This window comes from Camelus bactrianus, chromosome 34 (genome assembly GCF_048773025.1).
Source record: "Camelus bactrianus isolate YW-2024 breed Bactrian camel chromosome 34, ASM4877302v1, whole genome shotgun sequence".
NCBI classification, from domain to species: Eukaryota; Metazoa; Chordata; class Mammalia; order Artiodactyla; family Camelidae; genus Camelus; species Camelus bactrianus.
In genome coordinates, this window is record NC_133572.1 from 11598097 (window position 1) to 11621674 (window position 23578).

Consider the following 23578-nt stretch of genomic DNA (forward strand, 5'->3'; position numbering starts at 1 on the left):
GCCCTGTGGTAGACAATAAATCAAGAGCTAATTAAAATGTCCACAAGAAAAGAAGAGCAGAAATTAGGCAGTCTGTTCCCAGCACCTAAGATTATGATATCTTTATATCCTGTGTTTATAGGTAATTTTGCCTTTACAAACTGCGTCTCTTATCTTTTGTGATGATTTTTTTGCAGAAGCGTTCTTCTTTTGTTTAGTTTACATGAAGCCAGATGTTAGGATGTATTAAAGGTTGATATTGCCATCTTTTGATTTTGTCTGTTTGTCTTCTGCAGCTGTATCTGATCCAGGTGACTCACAGTAACAACAAAACAAGCCTGACAGAAAAGTCATTTGACCAGTTTTCAAAACTTCACAGCCAACTTCAAAAGCAGTTTGCATCACTGACCCTCCCAGAGTAAGGACTGTCCTCAACAGTGTTTTGCCTTCAGTACTTGTCCTTGAACATAAGGAAAAATTATGGTTATGGCATTTTGTATTTGTGAGCAACACAGCATTCTCATCCCAGTGCCATTGAACCTATCCCAGCAGTCTACACTGCCCTCAGTAAAGAACCTTTTGTCTCATAAAACAGAACAAGGTTTTCAATTTTTTGTTTGCTCTCAGCCATTGATTTTGTAGACCAAAAAATTCAGAGCCAATTTCATTTTTCATCTGTTATCAGGAAAATTGTTTTATTTGCCTGTTTTTAAATTTGATCTTTTTAGTTTTTTCTATAAAAATAAAATAATTGAAAATCCAGGGCTAAATTGGATATATCTTCACTTTCAACAAATAACTGTAATAAATAGCTCTGACATATTTATTTGCTATACTAGAAAATTATAATTTATTAATATTAATTAGTATACAAGTAAAATTTATTAATATCAATTCACTTTTGTTATCATTAATCATTAACTTGGACATGGATTATCTAAATTTAATTTGTTATCTTCATTTTGCAGCTTTGAAAACCACTGCTTCCGTTCATGTTATAATGAAAAATATTAAGCATAAACAAACTAAGAATGTAATTGAAAATAACTTCTGTTGAAATAAACCTTCCTCATTTAGAAATAGCCGAATTTAGGTTATAGACTTAAGTGTATACCTGAGATGTATCTTGACTTTAAAAAGGTGAACTGTTTAGAAATTATGATATTTGCAGTTAGGTAAATCAAGTATTACCTTATCTATAGAGTAGTCCCTTGGTATCCACCAGGGATTGGTTCCTGGACCCCTCCCATGGATACCAAAATCCTTGCATGCTCAAGTCCTTTACATAAAGTGGTGTAGTATTTACATATAACCTAGGTACATTCTCCTGTATTTTAAATCACCTCTAGATTACTTGTAATAGTTAGTACAATATAAATGCTATGTAAATAGTTGTAAATATGACATAAATGCTGTTTAAATAGTTGCTGGCCTGCAGCAAATTCAAATTTTGCTCTTTGTAACTTTCTGGATTTTTTTTTAAATGTTTCGATCCACAGTTTGAATGCACAGATATGGAACCTGTACACAGGAAGAGATGACTGTACCAGGATTTCTATTGAGTAAACAGTTCCTTTAACAATGTGAATGTCGGGACCTGACCTGACATACTTTGTACATGTGGCTTTTTACTAGACTTTCAGGATTTAGTCAGTTTTCAAAATATAAATCTCAGCAAAGTCGTCAGTGGTTGGAGAGACAGTGTGCATTGTTGAAGACTGAGTAGCTTACATTCATGAAAAACCAGACTTGTAAATGTCACAGAGATTTTGAAATATGGATGCTTTAAACACCAGGAAGTGAACAGATTAGAGTAAGAGCACATTCAAAGGATTGAGAGGGAAGGAATATCATTGTGGAAACTTTTAAAGGCAACATCAGCTTTAAGAATTACCGAAAAATAGATGGGTTTGAGGGCAGTATATCTCAGTGGTAGAGCTCATGCTAAGCGCAGACTTGATCCTGGGTTCAATCCCCAGTACCTCCGTTAAAAAAATACTGAATTTAGTGTTACCCTACTAAATGATTTGGAAGTACGCTCATTCTTGTTAAACAGCTGTCCTTTTAGGTTTCAAAAATGTCTCTGTTCTACACCTTTACCTCCCCACTACATATTAGTATAACTTGTAGAATCTTAAAGTGCCAGTAATCTCTCCATATACCTCTTTTCAGTTTTCAGCTTTTAGTTAAGATTCTGCTTTGCTCAACAACTACTGCCTGTTAATGGTACCTAAATGGATTTTAAAACCATTCAAGCAATGTGTGGAGAGGAGGAACATTTAGTCCTCTGTGCCCTAAGCAATATTTGTATGCTGACAATCCCAGTGGAGCTCAGGCTTACAGCGTCGCATATAGATGAAGAATGAAGGTGTGATTTCCTCTGACGCCTAAATTTACTAAGAGAAGCTCTGTGAGAACCATATAAACCCAGTCTGGAAAGTATGATCAGAAGGTCAGAGTCATAAAGAATAAAATTAAAATCAGTCATAGCACACAACAGCGGCCTTCAAAACGAGGAGGTTCTTTGCACCTCTTGGTACCTTCCATGAATACACAGGCGTGGGAACTCTCCTTGAAATTAATGGTCTTCTTGAAAAGCAATCCGCTGAGAAGGTTGATTTCCTTTCCCTCGTCTACTTTCACCATGGCTCTTCTCTTAGCCATCCAGAATTTTACTTTGGTACACTGTCCCAGTGAGGAAATAATGTCTGAGGGTGAAATTAAGGGCAAATCGAAGTACTGGTGTTGCTGTTCTAGCAACAAGGCATCAAATGTGTTTGCAGGTCAGGTGTTTCCTAATCTGGGGTCTGAACAAAAGTAAGGGAGGACATGATGGCACCATCAGATGAAAGATCATAAATAATCACTTTCAAGGACTGACTACTGTTATATGTGGCATATAACTTGAAAGCATTCCAAGCAATTGCATGCCATCACTAGAGCTGAATTCCTCAATTCTCGTGTACTTACTTGCACACAAGAGTTTTTAGTACCTGCATCTACAAAAAATCTACGAAGGAATAGAATTGATGTTGAACTCCATGTCATTCTAGAAATAAGAAAACTCATCCACAGATATACAAATTAATATTTAAAACCAGCAAAAGCCATTTACTTATCAAATGTATTTATTTTGATTAATTATGTATGGTACTAATTTTTATGAATAACTAAGTCTGGATGAAAATTTTTAATACTTTAAATCTTAGAACTGCAAGAGACCTTTAAAAAAAAATGTCAATTATTTAAATACACAGACATTGTTTTGGAGCTCCCTGACATTTCCAACAGGAAGCAGTGGAGGGGACGTCCTAGTTGTCACATAACTTCTGTGTGTTTGCTGATAACCCTTTGCCATCCCCCATGCTCCTTTGCCTAGGGAAAAGTCTGTACCAAAGAAGCAGAAGTATGAAGTATGAAGGAGCAGTCAGGGGAAGCTCCTAGGTAGTTCCTAAAAAGACATATTTAACCAGCAAAATGTGTGGCCAAATGCTACCCATTAACAGGTTATCCCACCCCATAACTGGTCTTCAGCAACATCTAACCCATCAGGATGAATCACCAGATAGTGCAAAGGAAATTCTGCAACTTCGACCCTGGGGAAAGTGACACTTTGTTCCAAAAGACTAAGACCAGATGGAAGCATATGTCATTCAGTAAAATGTTTAATTTAGTTAGTGAAGCAATGTCTCTAGTGAACCCAGAAGAAACAATACCATCTGACCTTTTTGAAAAATTATGGATCATTAAACCTCAGAAAGTATTTATCAAGCCCCCACATGTATTTAAAGAACAAAATGTGTGGTCTGCCATAAATACAGTAAGAAGGAACATATATAGTAATGTACTATGTTAAATTAAATTAGTATTAATATCAGTGACAGTTAAAATTGCACAATTGACCACAGCCATGGTAATGAAAGTCTCAGAATAAATCATGTGTTCTATGGTTTTTTGAAAAATGCTTTCATTGGCCCTTCGATCTGATGCAGCTGTAACTTCATGAACAATTCTGAGAGGCCACTTTTCAAACTAATGAAGCTACACTTTTTTTCTTTTAAAACAGGTTTCCTCATTGGTGGCACTTACCTTTTACAAATTCAGATCACAAAAGATTCCGAGATCTAAATCATTACATGGAACAGATATTAAATGGATCATATGATGTTGCAAACGTATGTTACAATTTACTTTTATATTTTTATATAAAATATTGGCGATGTTATGTACTATTACTGAAAATACTTTAAAATACTGTATGATAACATTTTTTAGTCCTATGTTTAGTCAACAAATGTGCAAATTAAAATTATCTTGTCAATTCTATGAAAAAAATCAACTGGGATGTTGGTTGAAATTGCACCTTAGTATCTTCCAGTCCCTTATCATATACCCATTTAAATATTTTAAATTTTTTTGTCAGTAATAGTTTATTATTCTGTGCATAGTGGTTTTAAAAATACTATGTTATCCTAGATGCCTTATGGTAACTTTTAAAAATCCTTTTTTCTGTGTTTTCACTATTGTATAGATAGAACTAATTTTGTATATTGACATCTTACCTAACAGTCTTACTAACTTTATTTCTAATTCTAATAATTATCTGTATTGTTTTAGAATTTTCTACTTACAATCATATTGTCTGCAAATAACAAGAGTTTTAATTTTTTAATATTTATAAATTATAATTTTTTCTTGATATTTTATATTCTAGGGATTTCAATATATGTTGAAGTGCAATGGTGGATATACTTATGTTATTATTGGATCTAGGGAAGAATTGTCTGCTATTCCCCCATTAAATATGTAGGTTTTATAGGTAACATTTATTATTTTAAGTTTCCTTCTATTCCTAGGTTGCCAATAGTTTTTACAATGAAGAAGGTTGACTTTATCAAAAATTTGTTTCTGGATTTCTTAGGCTGATCAGTGATCATCCAGTAATAGTTTTTCTCCTTTTTTTCTGTTACTGTGGTGAATTACATTGATGGACTTTCTAATTTTAAACAAATTCGCAGTACTAGGATAAACTCCACGTGGTTGTAATGTATTATCCTTTTAATGTATTGCTGGATTTGATTTAACATTTTCTTTAGCATTTGTTTTCAAGTTTGTTTAATAGAGAGGCTTTCCTTTCCTAGGAAGTCATTACCAGATTTCAGAATCAGGAAGATACAAGGTGGTCGAAAGTGCTGCCCTACCTCTCAGCCGTCCCACTGCCCCAACCTGTGTCAGTAAACGCCCACAGAGACAGTGGTGCCAAATCCCAAGCTCACATCCCCACATCTGTCTTGCCCAGATCCTAGTCTGGTGATTCTTCACTATCTTGTTAGCTCTCTGACACTTTCAAGCAAAGTTTGAAAACAAATTGTCTAATTATTCCAGTTATTCTTAGCAGGAGGTTTGGACTAAATGACCTAATTTACTGTCACAAAAAATGGGAGTTTAGAGCTACAGTCATCACCCATGCTACCCCTCCGCTTTCAGAGCTATCTGCCCTTCTGCCTTCTCACCCCCATCCTGTGCTCTAATGAACCTCTTCTCTCACAGTAACTATTTTAGAGGATCTAAGTCTGTGGTCACTTTCCACCTGAAAAAGTATTTAAGGATTTCTTACTGAGGTATTTGGTACTATTCACCAGTAATTCTGAGAGTAGCCTGGAAAATTAAAGATAAATGCCAGACCCCAGTTTTGCTCTCCTCTGTCATACGGGTCAAAAAAGGACTCTTAAGATCCCTCCCCATACACACATACACATACACACAACCTACACATGCACACAGCTGGTACAACTCCTTCTGAGGACTCAAAGAAGCACCATCTCCCTTTACTAAAGTGTCTCTATCAGTGTCTTGCATGGAAAGTTCCTATGAGACACATGTAAGTTTCAGAGGCAGGTACCAAGGTAACACAGTCCTCCAGCCTGCTTGGCTAGACATAGGGTCCTTAAGGGATTTATATCAAACATCATCCCTAGGGGTAAAAGGTACAAGGACTATTAGGTTTTTTTGCCGTTGATGCAAGAATGGAGACTCTTTATGGACTACTTTTAGCTAATCCACATATCTGGAATAACTTTAATGTCACCAATGAGAGCCCATTTCTAATATTAATCTTGCTAATAAACAAGCTACAGTTTTTATGAACAAAATCTCATCTTTGACATGAAGTATGCTAATTAATACTGTCCATTGCTTTTTTAAGGTGTGAGGCATGATCATTTATTTGGTTTACATATATTGTGAAATTATTATCACAATAGGTTTAGTTAACATCTGTCATCTCATATAGATACAATAAAAAGAAAAAAGCAATTTTTAAATTTATAAATATTCTGAGATAAATGTTTAATAGTTCCACCTCTTCTTCCTCATCCTCTCTCCAAAATTTTAACATACTTTTAATTATATCAATAATTAGCATTTGTAAAATGTCCATTGTTGATTGAGTTGTGAGTGTAGAGCAGAAGCACTTATACTGATTGTCTCTAGAATAGGTTTCCTCACTAAAATATTGTGGACCTCCTCTTTCCTCTGCTCCCACCCAGGTACCCTTGATAGTGCAGACTTGATTAAATATGCGAGTAATGTTAAACAAATACTGGTTGTATTAAACAATAAGAATACATACATATTAAGTTTATGAATACAGATATAGATATATTTTATTAGTACAGCATATAAAACTCAAGTGGGTTAAATAGACTTAAATAATTAACAAACCATTCCTGGACTCCATAGACTTTTTTACTTTTATTTAAGTACAGTTGACTTAAAATATTATATTAGTTTCCGGTTTACAACATAGTGATTTGATAATTTTCTGCATCTTCATTAAATCCTAGCAGCACTTCAGTTATACTCTGACCTAAAAAACGCATATATAATACCAGGCTGTAAATGCAGACATAGTTTAAATGTAAGTAAATGACAGGCATCGTAACAGGAGGACTGCAGCTGACCCCATAACTGGGACTTAATAAAGGGTCAAAGAACCCTATTTTTCTCAGCTGTCAGTTCAACAACCTTTCTTCTCCATTTGGAGTTTGGAAAGACATTAGATGAGATTATTTTTCCAATCGGAGTGTGAATTATTTTAATCACGTGCAGTATAGTGGACTGAGTCAATATATTTCAAGAAAACGTTACTCGGGGGTGGGAGGATAATAGTTCAGTGGTAGAGCACATGCTTAGCATGCACAAAGTCCTGGGTTCAATCCCTAGTATGTCCACTAAAAAAAACTATATCTCAATAAATAAAGTTTTTTAAAAAAGGAAACCTTACTGAAATTTAAAAATTCAATGTAGTAATGAGTGTATTCAAACTTGTCTCCTAACTGTAGGTTTGCTGATTTAGGCTATTGGGTAATATTGTGGTTTGATGACAAGTAGACCCACTTAAAAGAAGAAAATCACACAATTCAAATCATAGGGGGTCCTAAGATAATTAGAAAAAAACACAATTGTCAATAATGATTGCATTAGATTGCAGATAGTCAGGATCAAGAGGAGAAACTTTTAAATCCCTATCACCAGTTCCTCAGACTAGTGGTTCTCAAAGCACAGTTCCCCGACTGTGCTTAGAACCTCACCTGGGAATTTATAAGAATGCAAAATCTCAGCCCCATCCTAGACTACTAAATCAGAAACTGGAGATGTGGCCCAGCAATATATTTTAACAAGCCCTCCAGGGTTTTCTGATCCATGACAATGTTTGAAAACCGTTATTTCAGAATCTAGTCATTTTCCGTTCTTTTTTTTTCCCCCAGTTTGGACATGGTCAGACATTTGGTTTCCAATATAGTAGATACTCTACTGTCTTATTGATTTTTAGCATATCTGGACTCAAGAACATTGTGCTACAATATTATTTCCAGGCTGGTAGACTCAGCTGGAGATGCTGTTTTGTATCAAAGGGCAAGTGCCTGAGGTGTACTTAACCCAGTTCCCAGTGAGGTAGAGAAGGCGTCCCAGATCGTGTGGCAATCATGTTGTTACTTAAGGGGAAACAGAAGTTAGGAAACAGAAACTAGGGGAAAGCTGTGCAGAGAAAGGGGACTGCAAGGACAAAGCGTCCATTACGGCTACATGCTTTCCTCTGGTCTGGAAGCTTAACGAACTCAATGACTATATTCATTTAATTTTTATCTGTGGATAGCACACTTATAATCTCATCAATATTTAATAAATATTTAAATGAGAAATAGCATATATTAACCTATAGGGTTTATGTTGTTTTTCAAAACCTAGGGGAATGAAACTTTGCAACTGAGAAGTATTTAGCAGTTTCTTAACTTATTTATTCTTATATATTACCAGTTTTTTTAATTAGCTCATGCTTCTAAAACATATAATTTATTTTTATATACAAACTACAACACTAATAAGTGATAAACATTTAGAAAATTGTAGAAAAAAATATTAAATTTGGAAAAAAAAGTTGAATGATATTATAAAATAAATATTAATGTAATTTTGATATTTTTTTCTCACCCCACCGTATAATCCCACATGAACCCTGTGACAGAGACCTCTGGCTTGGTAGGATTCCCTCTTAGGAATCCTGCTGGCTGCCAGTTTGAGGACAGACCCCAATGGTCACCTAGTGCCAAGCCCAGGAACAGTGCCTGGCCATCCTTATTAATGATGAGCATTAATGGTGCACTGGATATGATTTTACCCTTCAGAAAGATCACTCAGAGCACATTTTTAATATATCTGTTATGAACAAAGACAAAGAAATAAACAGTACCTGTTCATCATAGGAATAGGGCCATGTAATAAGATAACTGAAAACAAAGATATAAAATTGTTGAAAACAGCATTAGACAATCGGGCAGCTTCACTATGCTAAATGATTATATGTAGCTGTCTTGCATCTTCATGAATTTTTGACTATTTTACTGACATACTCAACAAAAATTATATCGTATCTTTGAATATATTTAGTATTTAGGTCTCAATCAATGAGTAACGTGAAATGAATTATATGAGAGGCTTCTGCCCTATAGGATCAAGGCAACTTAATTTATTTCAGTGGATTTCAAGAGCTTTTTGCATGTTCAAGAATACAGAATGTGGATATCTCAGTGTTCTTTACTAACTGTCACATTCTCTGAAGGTCACGTTCGTTCACTTTGCTGTAGTGAAGGGCCCCCTGGATATGGCAGCTGTCTGTAAGGGAAAGTGTTGAGGATAATTGACATTAAATTATCCTGAAATTTAATTGAATTAAAATTTTAATTACCCTGAAATAAATTATTATTATAACCATTGAAAGTGTCAGGCTTTAGTCTATTTAAGCAGAGGCAAGTAAGTACAAAGTGGAGAGGCTTCCGACTTCTGGCCCTTGTGTGACTAGGACAAATGAGATCTGACTTCATATGGCAGCAAGCTGTCAACAGGGAGCTCCTAAACGTATCTGCCTAGAGGATGCATTCACGTAGCCCTGCTAGCAGAAGACAGTTATGAGGGGGAAAAAGTAAAAGGGGCAGACATACACAGGTGTGGAAGACTTGCACAGGTGCAGTCTATCCCGGCCAGGCTTAGTGAATTGTTACCCATCATAATCATTGCTGCATAGGACAGCTGAACGCAGCCACCAAACGTATAGCTCACGTCTTCATCATATTCACATTTGCTTATGTGCTTAATTAAAGCACTACTGTAGAGGCACCAAGAAGAGCTGTTTTAATTTTGTTTTGTGTTAGATTGTTCTGGAATGTGTTAGCAGCTCTTCAGATGTATCTGGATAGCTGTAAAACATAATTATTAACAGAATTTGCCAAAGGGAGGTATCTATTAAAAGAGAAAGCCTTAAAGCTAACAAGAGAGAGTTGTAGTGGTCTGGACAGAAGATCAAACCAGCCACGCATTCCCTTAAACCAAAGCCTAATCCAGAGCAGGCTTGAAGTCTCTTCAGTTCTATGAAGGTTAAGAGAGGTGAGGAAGCTGCAGAAGAAAATTCTGAAGCTAGCAGAAGTTGGTTCATGAGGTTTAAGGAAAGAAGCCGTCTCCATAACATCAAAGCAGCAAGTACTGATATGGAAGCTGCAACATGTTACCCAGAAGCTAAGATAATCGATGGTGGTGGCTATACTCAACAGCAGATTTCCAGTTAGACAGAACGGCTGCCATGTAGGACTTCCACAGCTAGAGAAGAGAAGTCAATGCCTGTCTTCAAAGCTTCAAAGGACGGGCTGACTGTCTAGCTGGGGCTAATACAGCTGGTGTTTAAGCTGAAGCCAATGCTCATTTATCATTTCAAAAAACCTAGGGCCCTTAAGAATTATGCTAAATCTACTCTGCCCTGTGCTCTTTAAATGAAACAACAAAGCCTGGATGACAGCACATCTTTTTATAACATGGTTTACTGAATATTTTAAGCCCATTGTTGAGAGCTACTGCTGTGGAAAAAAAGGTTTTTTTCAAAATACTACTGCTCGTTGACAATGCACCTGGTCACCCAGGAGCTCTGATGGGTATGCACAATGAGATTAATGCTGTTTTCATGCCTGCTTACACAGCATCCGTTCTGCAGACCCTGGATGAAGGAATAGCTTTGATTTTCAAGTCTTATTCAAGAAATACATTTTTAAGGCTGTAGTTGCTATAGATGGTGGTTCCTCTGAGGGTCTGGGCAAAGTGAGGTGAAGCCTTCCTGGAAAGGATTCACCATTCTAGATGCTGTTAAGAACATTTGTGACTCAGGGGACAAGGTCAAAATACCGATATTCACAGGAGTTTGGGAAAAGTTGATTTCAGCGCTCATGGATGACTTCAAGGGGTTCAAGATGTGAGTGGAGGAAGTAACTGCAGATGTGGTGGAAACAGCAAGTGAACTAGAATTTGAAGTGGAGCCTGAAGATGGGACTGAATGGCCGCGATCTCATGATGAAATGTTAACGGACAAAGAGGAGTTGCTTCTTATAGATGAGCAAATAAGTGGTTTTTTAAGATGGAATCCTCTCCTGGGGAAGATGCTGTGAAGACTGTTGAAGTGACAAAAATAATTAAAATATTATGTAAACTTAGTTGATAAAGCAACAGCAGTTAGAGTATTGACTCCAATTTTGAAAGCCATTCTACTGTTAATGCCATCAAACAGCATTGCATGCTGCAGAGAATTCGTTCATGAAAAAGAATCATCGGCGCAGACTTCACTGTTGTGAAGTTAAGAAGTAGCCACAACTGCCCCAGCCTTCAGCAACCACCATCCTAATTAGTCAGCAGCCACCAACATCAGCATAAGACCCTCCACCAGCAAAAAGATTATGACTCGCTAAAGGCTTAGATGATAGCATTTTTTTTTTAGCAATAAAGTATTTTTAAATAAGTTATGTCCTTTGTTTTATTAGACATTATGCTATTGCTCACTTAATAGACTCCAGTATATTGTAAGCATCACTTTTATATGCACTGGGAAACACAAAAATTTGTGTGACTCGCTTTATTGTGATACTTGCTTTATTGTGGTGGTTTAGAACTGAACCCACAATATCTCCAAGGTGTGACTGTATTTAGCTATCTGTGTTGTTTTTTAAGAACCTAAGTGATTCTGATACACAGGCAGGTTTGGCAAATTCCGCTTAGAAATTCAAAAGCTGAATCAGATGTGTACACTGCTCTAAGAAGCTTACAATCTTTGTCAATATTCTATCTATGTTGATATGTTCCAGTGGCCTCATAAAGACGTTCATAAATTCACACATTGGGTTTTTCTTTCCCTTATTCCTAAGGAACTTTATGGGTCTTGATACAATACTCAGTTTACAGTGAGATACAATATATATTACACAGTGATAGAACAGTAATAATTTGACAGGGATATCAAATGCTTAATAAGTGGTGTGTGGTCATAATGTGGTCAGTTTTCAATGATCTTAAAACAGATTGACCACGGTGAAAGCTTTATGTCTCCATATGCTGGTGGATTCTTCCCTTTTCAGTTTGTTTATATTCAAAGAATAAAAACGTGTATTAAGATCAACTAAATAAAACATTATTGGCCTAAAAAATCACATAAATAATTCCAAAGTAAATCATAATATTTTGAGATTTTTAAAATGTGTGTTATTGATATGTTTCTTCCCTTCCCTCACTTATGAGATAACCAGAATTATCTACATAAACACTAAAAGCTATAAAGTCAGGGATGTAGCATAAATATTGTAATTATTTTAAGTGATGTGAACAACTTAGAGGAAAATTTTATACACACGTAAGTTTTCTTTCCTCTTCTAATAAGATGAGAGATTTAAAGTAAATTTATAACATTTGTGCTGAATTCTCTTGTGATAGGATAATCCTCTTCTCTGGCTCTAGAAAAATTCTTACAAAAATACTTTTCTTCTTCCATAGCTTCTTGTCGTATGGCAGTATAGGAAAGACAAATAATCCTGTTATGTCTATACACAAAAACTCACATTCTTTTTTAGCTTTACGATACATTTATTTGTAACTAAAAATATTTTCTCACTGTACGTAAGTTGGTAAAGATTTTTAAAATTTTTAATGATTACTTACAATGTATAACACTCTAGATTAAGAGCTTTAAATCAGTTGTAGAGAACAAATTGGAAAGATTAAAATAGCGCAATATACATTTTACTCTCAATGAGTTTGTAATATAGTGATAGATACAGACATGAACATAAATAATATATGGCAGTGAGTAGAAAAGGGGGAGAAAAGAAAGTAGAAAGTGCAGCTTGAATGTGAAACTAGACAACCTTACCTTCCTAGAAACAAATATTTTAGACCCTTCCAGGGGCATTCTCAATTGTAATCTGTCTTACTTTTTATCAAGGAAATGAGATAGAGTCCGCTTTGAAGTCTAGTCTCAGGTATCAGAGTTAAGTTAGATGGGAGCGATGTCTCTGGGGATTTGGTCTAAAAACACAAGAGCAACCCAAAGAGAGGGATGCCTGTGAATCTGTGAGACCATCTCTCTCCTCCCCTCCCTTGTCCTCCCTTGCTTCCCCTCACCATACACACACACACACACACACACACACACACACACACACTGGTTGATAAAAGAAAATAGATATAAATAAGGCCTGCAATTATACACGATTGCAGTATCTCTTCTAATGAGGCTGCAAGCATCAGTTTAGACATCCCAGTCCTGTATCTTACCTGGTTTTTGCTTGTTTAGCTTGACTCTTTTCTTTCAAACTGATCAAAACTTTTCTTTCAATGTTTGTCGTTTTATTCTACAAGTAAATGATAGTTGTGATAACAGGAATTCCTTTTGCTTCTTGAAATTTTGCTCAGTTTGGGTTGAATTGTGTTGTGAACTAAATAAGATCTTCATAAAGGGCAATATAAACATGTTTTTAAAAGTTATAACAAGGATTGCAGTACCTAAACAAATGTGTACCCACATCTGAATTCAGCTGAGATACACAAACAGCTGTTGTTTTAAAACTTTTTAAAGCCAATTGTGATTTTTAGCTCTTTTCAGTATTGCTGCTCATTTCTAGAAGTCCCTTAAAATAAGAAATGCTATCACTTACGGTTTAAGCAATATTATTTTTTTAAGCAGAAATCAAATGTCAAAATAAATCCAAATGGGTAAATCCTATCTTAATAGTGAACATATGTTTCTTGTTCCCTGCTTGCTAAACCCAGATGTTAATTACTACATTTCTCACTACATTGCTCTTTTCCTATTTGGAGCTGGCTGAGATTACAACGCAGGCAGGATAAATGTCATACATGTATCATCAGTAAAACCAAGATTATTTTTCAGAGTCTGGTAAAATGCTGATGACATTTTAGAACCAGAATTATAAAAGACTCCTTAGAAGTTCACTATTTTTCATAGTGCCATTCTTCCATGTGACTCCAATACAAATATAGTGGGTTGAACTACATTAGAGGCTGGACATTCTGACAAGCTGCTTTATGAAAAAGGCAATAAAATACAATTACTGTTCAACTTTGATTTAAAACTCTTATGGGAATTCATTTTTAAATTCACAGTTTTATAGCACTTCATGGTATTTGAGAGAGAGAGATTTAGCTTATTGTTTTAACTCACTGAAACTAAATCTTGCAGTCAATTCTAGATGTTGGCTGGCCAGTTAATAAATGGGAATTCTTAATGTGTTATTTTAAAGAAAGAAAAATTGATCTCAGTGTTATATTTTTACATTACTTCTGATCTTTGCAAGTACTTTAAATCGCTGTAGTCTTTGAGAACAAGAATATGTTCATATGATATTGGAAAAACACTTAGGTTTTGAGCAACTTTGAATTGATTAACTGTCTCAAAAAATCAATTATTTCAAATTACAAATGACTTGATAATATAATTGATAAACAACATATTCAAGAGCTCTGAACTTAAAATATAAGCTGATGCAGATTTTAAAGTTGCTCAGTTTTTTTCAGAGTTGCTCTTTATTGACTAAATTTCTAATTTAAAAGCACATTATTAAACATTAAAAATCCCATGTGTTTAGGTAAACATCTACTGTAGAAAAGAAGAAATATGTATAACCTCATAGAGCATGTAGCCTAATGCATTTACCTGAACCATTGATATTAAAGACCAATAACTTTAAGCGTCCTTAAGACAAATACCAGCCATAAATTTATTCACCAAATATATAACGTTCCACGTAGGAGTGATGTTCCAAATATTTAACAACTGTTGGAGCCCAGGAACTGATGAATCAGGATAACTGCCGGCCACCAACCCACCTTTATGGCCAAACAAGCTTGCAATGGTTGAGTATTTGCTATGACAGAGCAAACTGTAGGAGGAGCAGTGGGGAGTAGGGCCTACCAGAAGTTTGGATCAAAATAATACTAAGTTTGAATTGCCTATGAGACTTCTTAGTAGAGATGTCAAGTTGCTAAGGAAGAGCTACTCTGATTCACCAGTTAGCCAGTTTCTTTGGAGCTCAGGTTAAATGTCATTTTATTTGTGATCATCTCAGTTTAAAAGAGAAGCACACTCACTTCTTTGCTCTAAAATTATACATAACTAGAGCTTCTGTTAAAGCATTCAGTACAGTCTGTTTCCCCCACTAAACTGTTTTCTAAAGAGAAGGATCACCTTAAGCATCTTTCTGTTTCTAAATATCCCCTAACATTCCTTGATGCCATTGGTGTAGACAGTACTCAGTGAGCATTCCTAGAATAGAACCTTGGGGAGTAATGGTTTTTCACTGAGTGTCTGTGTCCTGCTGAGAGTAATTTTTCTCCAAACGTTTTGTCCAAGGGTACATATTTTCTAGAAAAAGGAGGTGTGAGATTCATGCATCATTATAAAAGCCAAGAATGTAAACATTATGTGAGTTCTAAAAGCAGAGCATACCTGAGCCTCTTAAAAAAATGTAAAATAACCTGGTATCTAGTCTCATGAAAGATTAATTAAGGATGAAATTATAGCATTGACGTAATAAACTTCGTAGTATATTATTCTCTATTTATAGAATCTATAACAGGTATTTATTAACAAATAATTATATATTTGGGTCAGTGTTTTCAGATACTAGGCAACAAGAGCAATAAATATATGATATGAAGAAATGTTATATTTTATCTTATTTTTCAGAGTGACTATGTACTTAGTTTTTTCCTGTCTGAGCCTGTGGAACAAACAATTGAAGAATCATCACCTGTGGACCTAGGCAAGTCATTTTATCATATTACTATGTACAGTTATTGAGTTTCAGTGTGATTGTACAAAAAAAGTCATACATTAAAAAATTTCAAATTAAAATCTCTTTTCAAGAATAAGGCTTTAAAGTCTTCTCTAACCATTTCCAAAGCTTTTTAACCCCATAGAATATATTTATCAAGTTAAATTAAACTCAGATGTTTGTCTAATTATAATAACTACATGATTTCACACTGTCAACCCATTTCAATTAATTGTGCATTGAGATGGAATTGCATTTCAGAGACAGAGGTCCTATTTTACCATGCAGGTAAGTCTTACCATTTACTCAACATCTTAGGCAGCAACAAAAATATATATTAGATAATAATAATGACCACGAATTGTCTGGCCATTTCACTCTTATCTTTTAAAGCCCAATAATTATTCCATCTTGCTCATAAAGTCGTCTTTTATTACCAGGACCCTAACTAGCCCAGCACAATTATCCACTCTATTCTCCGCCAAATGTATGTTAATTCTAATTAACTTCTCTATCATCTCCCCTAGATTGGCAGAGACTCCTTTTGAATGTCCATCAATTTTAAGCATTCGTAATATAATTCCATTGCCAGTGGCCATCTGATACTGATACTGGTTTTTATCTTGCACAAGATTTGCAAACCTGTAATTTGCTAGACCTCACCCTCCTTTCCTTTGCAACTCCCAGACTTCATTTTCTCCACACCCACCTCTTGATTCTCTGCCTTTAAGATTAGGCCCTCTGCTTTCACTGCTGCCTGTTATCTGAGTCCTTAGTCACTTACCCCTCAGGTGTGTAGCTCTGTACAGCCAGACCAGGTTGTATAGTGTGATTGTTTATTGTTACATATTTATTTTTGTGTCTGCCTTGTTTCTCCTGTTAGACTAACTTTAAATCAAGTAGACTCACTTCCCCACTATCCATTGTGCTGTACTAACAAATTCTAAATTAATATATGAGAATTGTACCTCTCCTATTCCTCACATTTTACTCATGTGATATTACTAAGATAAGATAATTTATCACATTTTATAGCATGTATCCAAAGAAGAATTACATTCACAGTATGAAATATTTCTTTTTTGTTGTCATAATTTACAAATATCTAACAAATATCTTTCTTTTTAAAAATAGTAATCACTGGGGAGATTTTTATAATCAATATTTATAAACTTGAACTAACTAGATTAAAATACTAATAATAAAGTTGCAGATTTCTAAAGATGTCAGACTTTAAAAAAAAAAAAAGGTACTAGGTTGGCCTCTATTCTGTTGTTTAAGTCCTTAAAGAAAATACTTTTTCTGTGTTTCAAAAAATAAACTGTGGATCACTATCAAATTTTTAATTTTGCTGATTATTATTTCTCTGTAAGGTGTTTTAAAATACACATACATACACACACACACACACACACACACACACACAAATTAGGACTTTTAATGTAAAAACTAAACTGCTTGTTTGAGAATTCTTTTTTTTTTTTTTTTCTGGTTTGCTTATTTCTTACTACCTCATACAATACTCAAGATCTGTTTCAGCAGTGGTGATGGACAAAAGATTTGATTCTCAATATTTTTAGGTACAGGCAGCCTATGAAATACAGCCTCTTAAAATAACAGAACACATCTCCTAACCAGGATATGCAAATCGTTACAACAAACCAGGATTAGCAGGAAGTTGTTCTTTCTTGTATTCTTGAAGTGATTTCCTCTTTCATACTTCTGAATTCTTAATACTTTTTTCACAGAATATCAGTTGATTCTAAACAAGGAGCACATTATTTGAAACACAATTCTTGCCAGTTACTTAAAACTTTGAGCTTATGTTGTTAAATGATTAGAGGATAAAATTATTGAAGTGTATTAAAATAATGGTTTACATAGGATGACCCTAAGTAAAAATCCTAGACTTTAGGTAATTTTACTACCCCTACTGTTGAATTGAGAGTGTATTCTGGACATCTGTGTATCTAGGCATATGACTGATAAAGATCATATTAGTAATAATTTGTAGACCTGTATCTGGGAGATGTTCACATTCCTTTGCCTTGGCTCACTTAAACATGCCTTAGTAGAACAATAGAAGAATTTATCTTCTGAAGTGCCAACCAGTCACCTCTCTCCTCTACCTTTCCTTGGTTTCCCATTGCCTTTAGGGCTTGTGACCTATTCAGTCACACAAGGCACAGTTCTTAGAACAGTCTTGCACTTGGTTTAATATTCTGCTGTCACTGTCTTGAAATTCTTAATAATTTTTGTCAAAAGGACTGCATTTTCATTTTGCATTTTCATTTCACCGAGCCCCACAAATTATGTAGCTGGCCCAGCTTTTTGGAAAAAACCCCAACTCCTCATGATGCATCCCAGCAGAATCTGGCACCCACCAGTTTCCCTTTCCAGTCTACTATCAGGCCCTTCCCTATTTTGATTCTTGTCTTTCCCAATTCCTCAGCTAAGACAAGATCCTCAGTACTTCACAGATGTAATCTTCTCTGCCTAGATCACTTGACTCCTGTTCCACCTTCCCCATCATCGTTTGCATCCTTCAGATCTCATCTCATTTGCCTTTGCTATATAGTCATATAGTGGTTTTTCTTCAACTCACATATGGCAGTGGTAACTGTTACGTGCTTCTTTGTAGACTAGAAATCGACGAAGACGTAATTTGTGTCTGCACAGCTCTCCGTTGTAACCCCAGTGCTTAGCACAGTGTCTGGCCTACTCTAGATGCTCTGTAAATAATTACTGAATAAGTGATGATAGAATAATGGAAGCTTCATTAATATTCTTTACCAAGGTAGCTTGCCATTTTTATAAAAAGGACAAGGGAGAAGAAACCAAAATCCAAATTTATCCTACTCGTCTCATACTTACCGCTTTAAGTGGAAATGCCTGGGCACGAGGAATTCAGTGCTCCCCCACCACTAGAATTCTCTGGAAGTATCGCTTGGGGAAAAAAATCCATGAACTATCACATTAAGTATTACAGACACCAGACTCAACCAAGGCACTAACCAGAAAGTTCCTGGATTTTTATCTTGTATATTCTTTAGCCCTCTAATGACATGACTGTCTATACTCCTGCCAAATTATTATTAGCTATGCCAAATAGTACCTTCACACACAAAAAATGATTCGTCCTCCATCAATGCACAACTCTGACACACAGAAGATAGATTTTTGCCAAGATGTAGAAACAATAACATAGGCAATGGAGTAGAACATGATCAAAAGACAAGAGTTGCCACAGTTAAGAGGATGGATTAATGAGAATGCTTAGATGCCACTGATAATTACAAATGGTTGCAAATGGAGCTTTCAATCATTACCTCACATCACTACCTCCCCTTTGAGATGTTAATTTAAAAGGGAACTTGAAGCCATGCAGTCTCCATAGCAGAGTCTCTCTGGTTAATGTTCTAGCTACTTGCTCTGGCAAAGCCCAGATCAATTTTCTATAAATTGAAGTACATTACCCAGGTTTTCAATTTAAATTTTAATGATATGGAAAGACAAGAAGGTAAGGGTTAGGACTACTTAGAAGTAAATACTTGTATTAAGTTGTTTTCAGAAGTTTCAATTAAAAGCTTTAAAATATTGTGCATTTTGCTATACTATATTATATAATTCCATGTTTTTAATTAGAAAAGTATTTTAAATTTTTACTTGTGGCTGATGTGGGAAGGAAAAGATTTTTTAAAAGGTGAGAGTTAGAGAAATTTCTCTAATTACCTTATGTCTAATAGCTGGGTGTCAAAGGATATCACTGAAATCTAACAAATTAAGCAATAAAAAATCTTAGCATAGGTAATATTAGTATTAGAGAAACACTAAGAAAGATCACAACATTGAAAATAACTGGATGGTAGATCAAAGTAGAAGAGAAAGATTATGCACGCTTATTTTATCTTTGCTTCTGCTAGGAACCAAATATTGTCAAAAGAAATAAAAATCTAAGAATATTAAATAAAAATAACCACTAGAACAAAAACGAAAACTTCCCTAAGTATCATAAGTACATACAAATAAAAACATTACTTCGTGAAAGACTTTCTTTAGAAATCATAAAAACTAAAATGTTATGTTTCTTTAATAACTTAAAACCATAAGAACAAAGAGAAAACATATCCATAATAACAATAAATATAAATAGGCTTAACTCATCTATTAAGAAAATTCCAGTGAAAATCATAAGAAAATTCCAGTTGGAGTAGAAGTGAAAATCTTAACTCTACACTTGATGTAAAAACATGTCTAAAATAATGTGAATTTTTTAAAGATTGAAAATTAAACTATAGGCAAATGCAGGGACATGAAAACCAGAAGTCACCATCTTAATGTTAAAAAGGTTAAATTTAGTTCAAGAGGCATCAAATTAAACAGTAATGGAACTTGAAACAATAACAAGTACAGTTTTCAATTAGCAGCCATGATGACATATCAACTATATGACAGCAACGTATATAAAATAGAAATTATGGAACATACAAGGAGAAATACACAAAAACACATTGGTAATAGGGTTTTCTAATTTACTTCTTGATTTATAAAAGACCAAGTAGAAAAACTAAGTAGATGCATAGAAAAACTAAATAGTAAAATTAATAAGGCAAATTTTGTTAATTTATATCAAACTGTTCATCCTGAAAATAGAGAATATATCTTCTATTTAAGTGTTCATGTGCCTATGGAACATTCATGAAAATAGATTCTATATTACGTCACAAAGAAAATTTCAGTAAATCCTAAAAAGTAGAAATAGTATAGACATAGTCTCTAATCATGAGATAATACAGTGAGAAATCATTGGGAAAATTCAGAAAGCTAAAAGATATTTAAGTTTGGAGATTAAAAAAAAAATAAGCTCTCTTGAACATCAAAAGGACTTACAATCAAAATTGCAAAATTTTCAAAGAGTAACGATAATGAAATACCACATCTCGGAAACCATGGGAGAAAGATAAAGCAATGCTCAGAGGAAAATTGGAATAATTGGAATAAGAACCACAAAACAAACCAAAGGAAGACAAAAAGAAAAAAGTGGATAAAGATAAAAGTAGAGATTTATGAGTTAGAACACAGAAAACAGTAGATTAAATAAATCTGAAAGTTAAAAGTAAACAATAAAAATAAATGAGCCACTAGCCAATCTGATCAAATGAATGGGGGCAAATGCAAATTCACAAAATATGAAAGAAGAAGCAAGAAATAACCATAGAAAGAGATGAAACTGAAGAATGGTAAGAGACTTTATTCAACTCTACAAAAGTCAATTTGTAAATCTGTCTAAAATAGGTAGTATTCTAGGAAAACACAATTTACTCACCCCAGAAAGGATCAAATTTAACAGAATAAGTACAAAAAGCCTCAAAAAGCAACCCATAAGCAAGTTCAGATGATTTCCAGAGGGATTGTGTCAAACTTTTAAAAAGCAGGTAGTTCCACTGTTATTTCAACAGTTCCAGAACAGAGAAAAGGAAGGAAGTTTTTTCATATTATTTTTATGAAGCACATAAAGTATTTATGCCAGTAGCTTCAAGGATTACAAGGATTACAAAAAAAAAAAGGAATCACAGGCTAATCTCATTTCTGAATATCAATGGAAAATTCTAAATAAAATATTAGCCAAAATGATCCATCAGCTCACTAAAGGGATATAATTCACCATGGCCAGAAATGCAAGAATATTTCAATGCTGGTAATATAGATAGTATATAATACATGTTGTCATATTGACAGATTTAAGGAGAAAATAGCATGGTCATCATTATAGACCCTGAAAAGGCTTCTGATAAATTTCAACAAACTTTCTTGAGAGAACACTCTGAAAATAAACGGTAATCCCTTAACATGAGAAAATGTATCTATCACGGCTATCCAAAGCTCCCACCAGGAATGATGGAGAAAAGTATTTCCACTGGAGTATAAAATAAGGCACCATGCCCTCAGTCATCACAATTGCATTACACTGTGCTGAGAGCACTAGCCAACATGTGGCTCCGCCTTCACTTTCTTCAAGTCTTGGCTCAAAATTTACCTTCTCAATGAGAAGTGCCCCTGATCAGCCCATCTAAAATTGTAGTCTGCCTCTTATTCTGGAAGCCTTTACCCTGTTGTGTTTTTTTCTTATCATTAATCATATTCAGCATATTATAAATTTTACTTATTTATTACATTTACTGCTTTTTTATATCTTCCCTGATACTATAGAAATGCCAAAAGAGGATTTTGTCCAATCTGTTCCAAAGTCCTAGAACCATGCTTGTCCACAGTAAGTCAATGAATATTTGTGAGATGACTATTTTAAATAAAAAATTTTAAATGGAAAATAGACTATTTTAAATAGAAGAAAAAAACTAGAAGCATAAACTTTGGCAAGGAGAAGACAAAATTAATACTGTTTGCCAGTAATATGGTCACATACCTAGAAAAATGAGAAACAACTAAAAATCTGCAACAAATAATAAATTCAATAAAGGTCTCTTGGCCCATCCATGTTGCTGCAAATGGCAGAATTTCATTCTTTTTTATGGCTGAGTAATATTCTATTGTGTATATATACTACTATATATACTACACCTTCTTTAACCATTCATCTGCTGATGGACACTTGAGTTGCATCCATATCTTGATTCTTGTAAATACTACTGCCATGAGCATTGGGTGCGTGTATCTTTTTGAATTACTGTTTTTGTTTTTTCTAGATATATACCATTGCAGTCTTGAAGGGGCATTCTTATGTGGGAGCATCCCTACATAGACTGCATGGGCCCAGTGCCTTTGCTGGAAGAGCTGGACTTGGCATGGATGCAAGTCACATCTTTCCTCAGGATGTACTGACAGCTAGCCCCTTGGTAGAGGGTGCGGCTGGAGGTGGAGGGGCTGGAGCTAGAATTGGGTATGAGGAGGGGTTTTCCCTCTGCTCAGTGGACTATCAGGGACAGGGTCTGATCCCAAGTTGCTACAGCAGAAGCCCAGAGGGTTGGGCCCAAGCTGGCTCTGTTCCCTTTAAGTGTGAGTTTTCCCCTCTCCCCAAAACCCTTGCCCCAGAGTGGGGGAATCTTGAAGCAAGGGCGCCCATGCAGGCTCTCCGCTTGTGTTGGCTACAGAGATACAGCTGCCTCTGCTGGGCTGCCTATGCAGATGCCACAGTTTCTTCCTCTCACTCTGCTCCTATGCAGCCTCAGGTGCAAGTCTCCTTCATCCCTCTCAGTCAGTCACTGCTCCAAGCCTCCACCAGCCCCCTTTTCATTGTGGAGAGCACACCACAGGGTAGACAGGGCCCGCATGGACTCTCAGCACGTACGGGGACATGAGCTGTGGTGGATCGTCTGTTGTCAAAGATCTGAGATGCTTTTGACGTGCTGCTGAGTAAACACCAATAATGGCCACTGCAGTCCCACCCCGGCTCACCCAGGTCTGGGTAGGCTGTGCATCCCTTGGTCATGTCCTATCCCTGGTCATGGCTTCCCCAGAGCCAGCACCATGCTGTGATGCGAAGGGAGCAGGGCTGGAGTGTTCATTCAGGCTGAGCTGGGGCATGCAGCAAGGCGGTTGCAGGAAATTCTCCAGCCACTAGAGCCGACCTCTTTCTACCCTGCCTGGGAGCATGCCAGCACGTATATGCTCCTCAAGAGCAGAGTCCAGGCTCCTCACGGTCCCCCTGTCAGTCCCGGTGGTCCTCCAACCAGCCAACAGGGCGCTCCTCCCCCATGTAGGATTCCAGGACTGCGATACCCAGTCTATGGCTCTCATCACTCACTCCCGGGGCAGGTGTCTGTCCATGAATTCTCCCTCGTCCTCTGAGTCCCCTTCCTGGGGCAACGATCCCAACCCAATCGCTTTTCTTCCCTTCCTACTTGATTACGTGTGTATCTTTCCTACCACCTTGGTTGTACAGGAGTCCTTTTGCCAATTTCCAGTTCATTTCCAGTGAGAAT

General features: G+C 35.7%; 1 protein-coding gene across 2 annotated transcripts in view; it reads left to right on the plus strand.

Moving 5' to 3' along the window:
• Window positions 1-23578, plus strand: part of PIK3C2G (phosphatidylinositol-4-phosphate 3-kinase catalytic subunit type 2 gamma) — a 266594-nt gene that overhangs the window by 213608 nt on the left and 29408 nt on the right. For both annotated transcript variants that reach the window (XM_010946489.3, XM_045510287.2), the window contains exons 28-30: window positions 276-397; window positions 4046-4154; window positions 15551-15626. In XM_010946489.3, the coding sequence (XP_010944791.2) occupies window positions 276-397; window positions 4046-4154; window positions 15551-15626 (307 nt within the window). The remainder of the gene's footprint in view (window positions 1-275; window positions 398-4045; window positions 4155-15550; window positions 15627-23578) is intronic.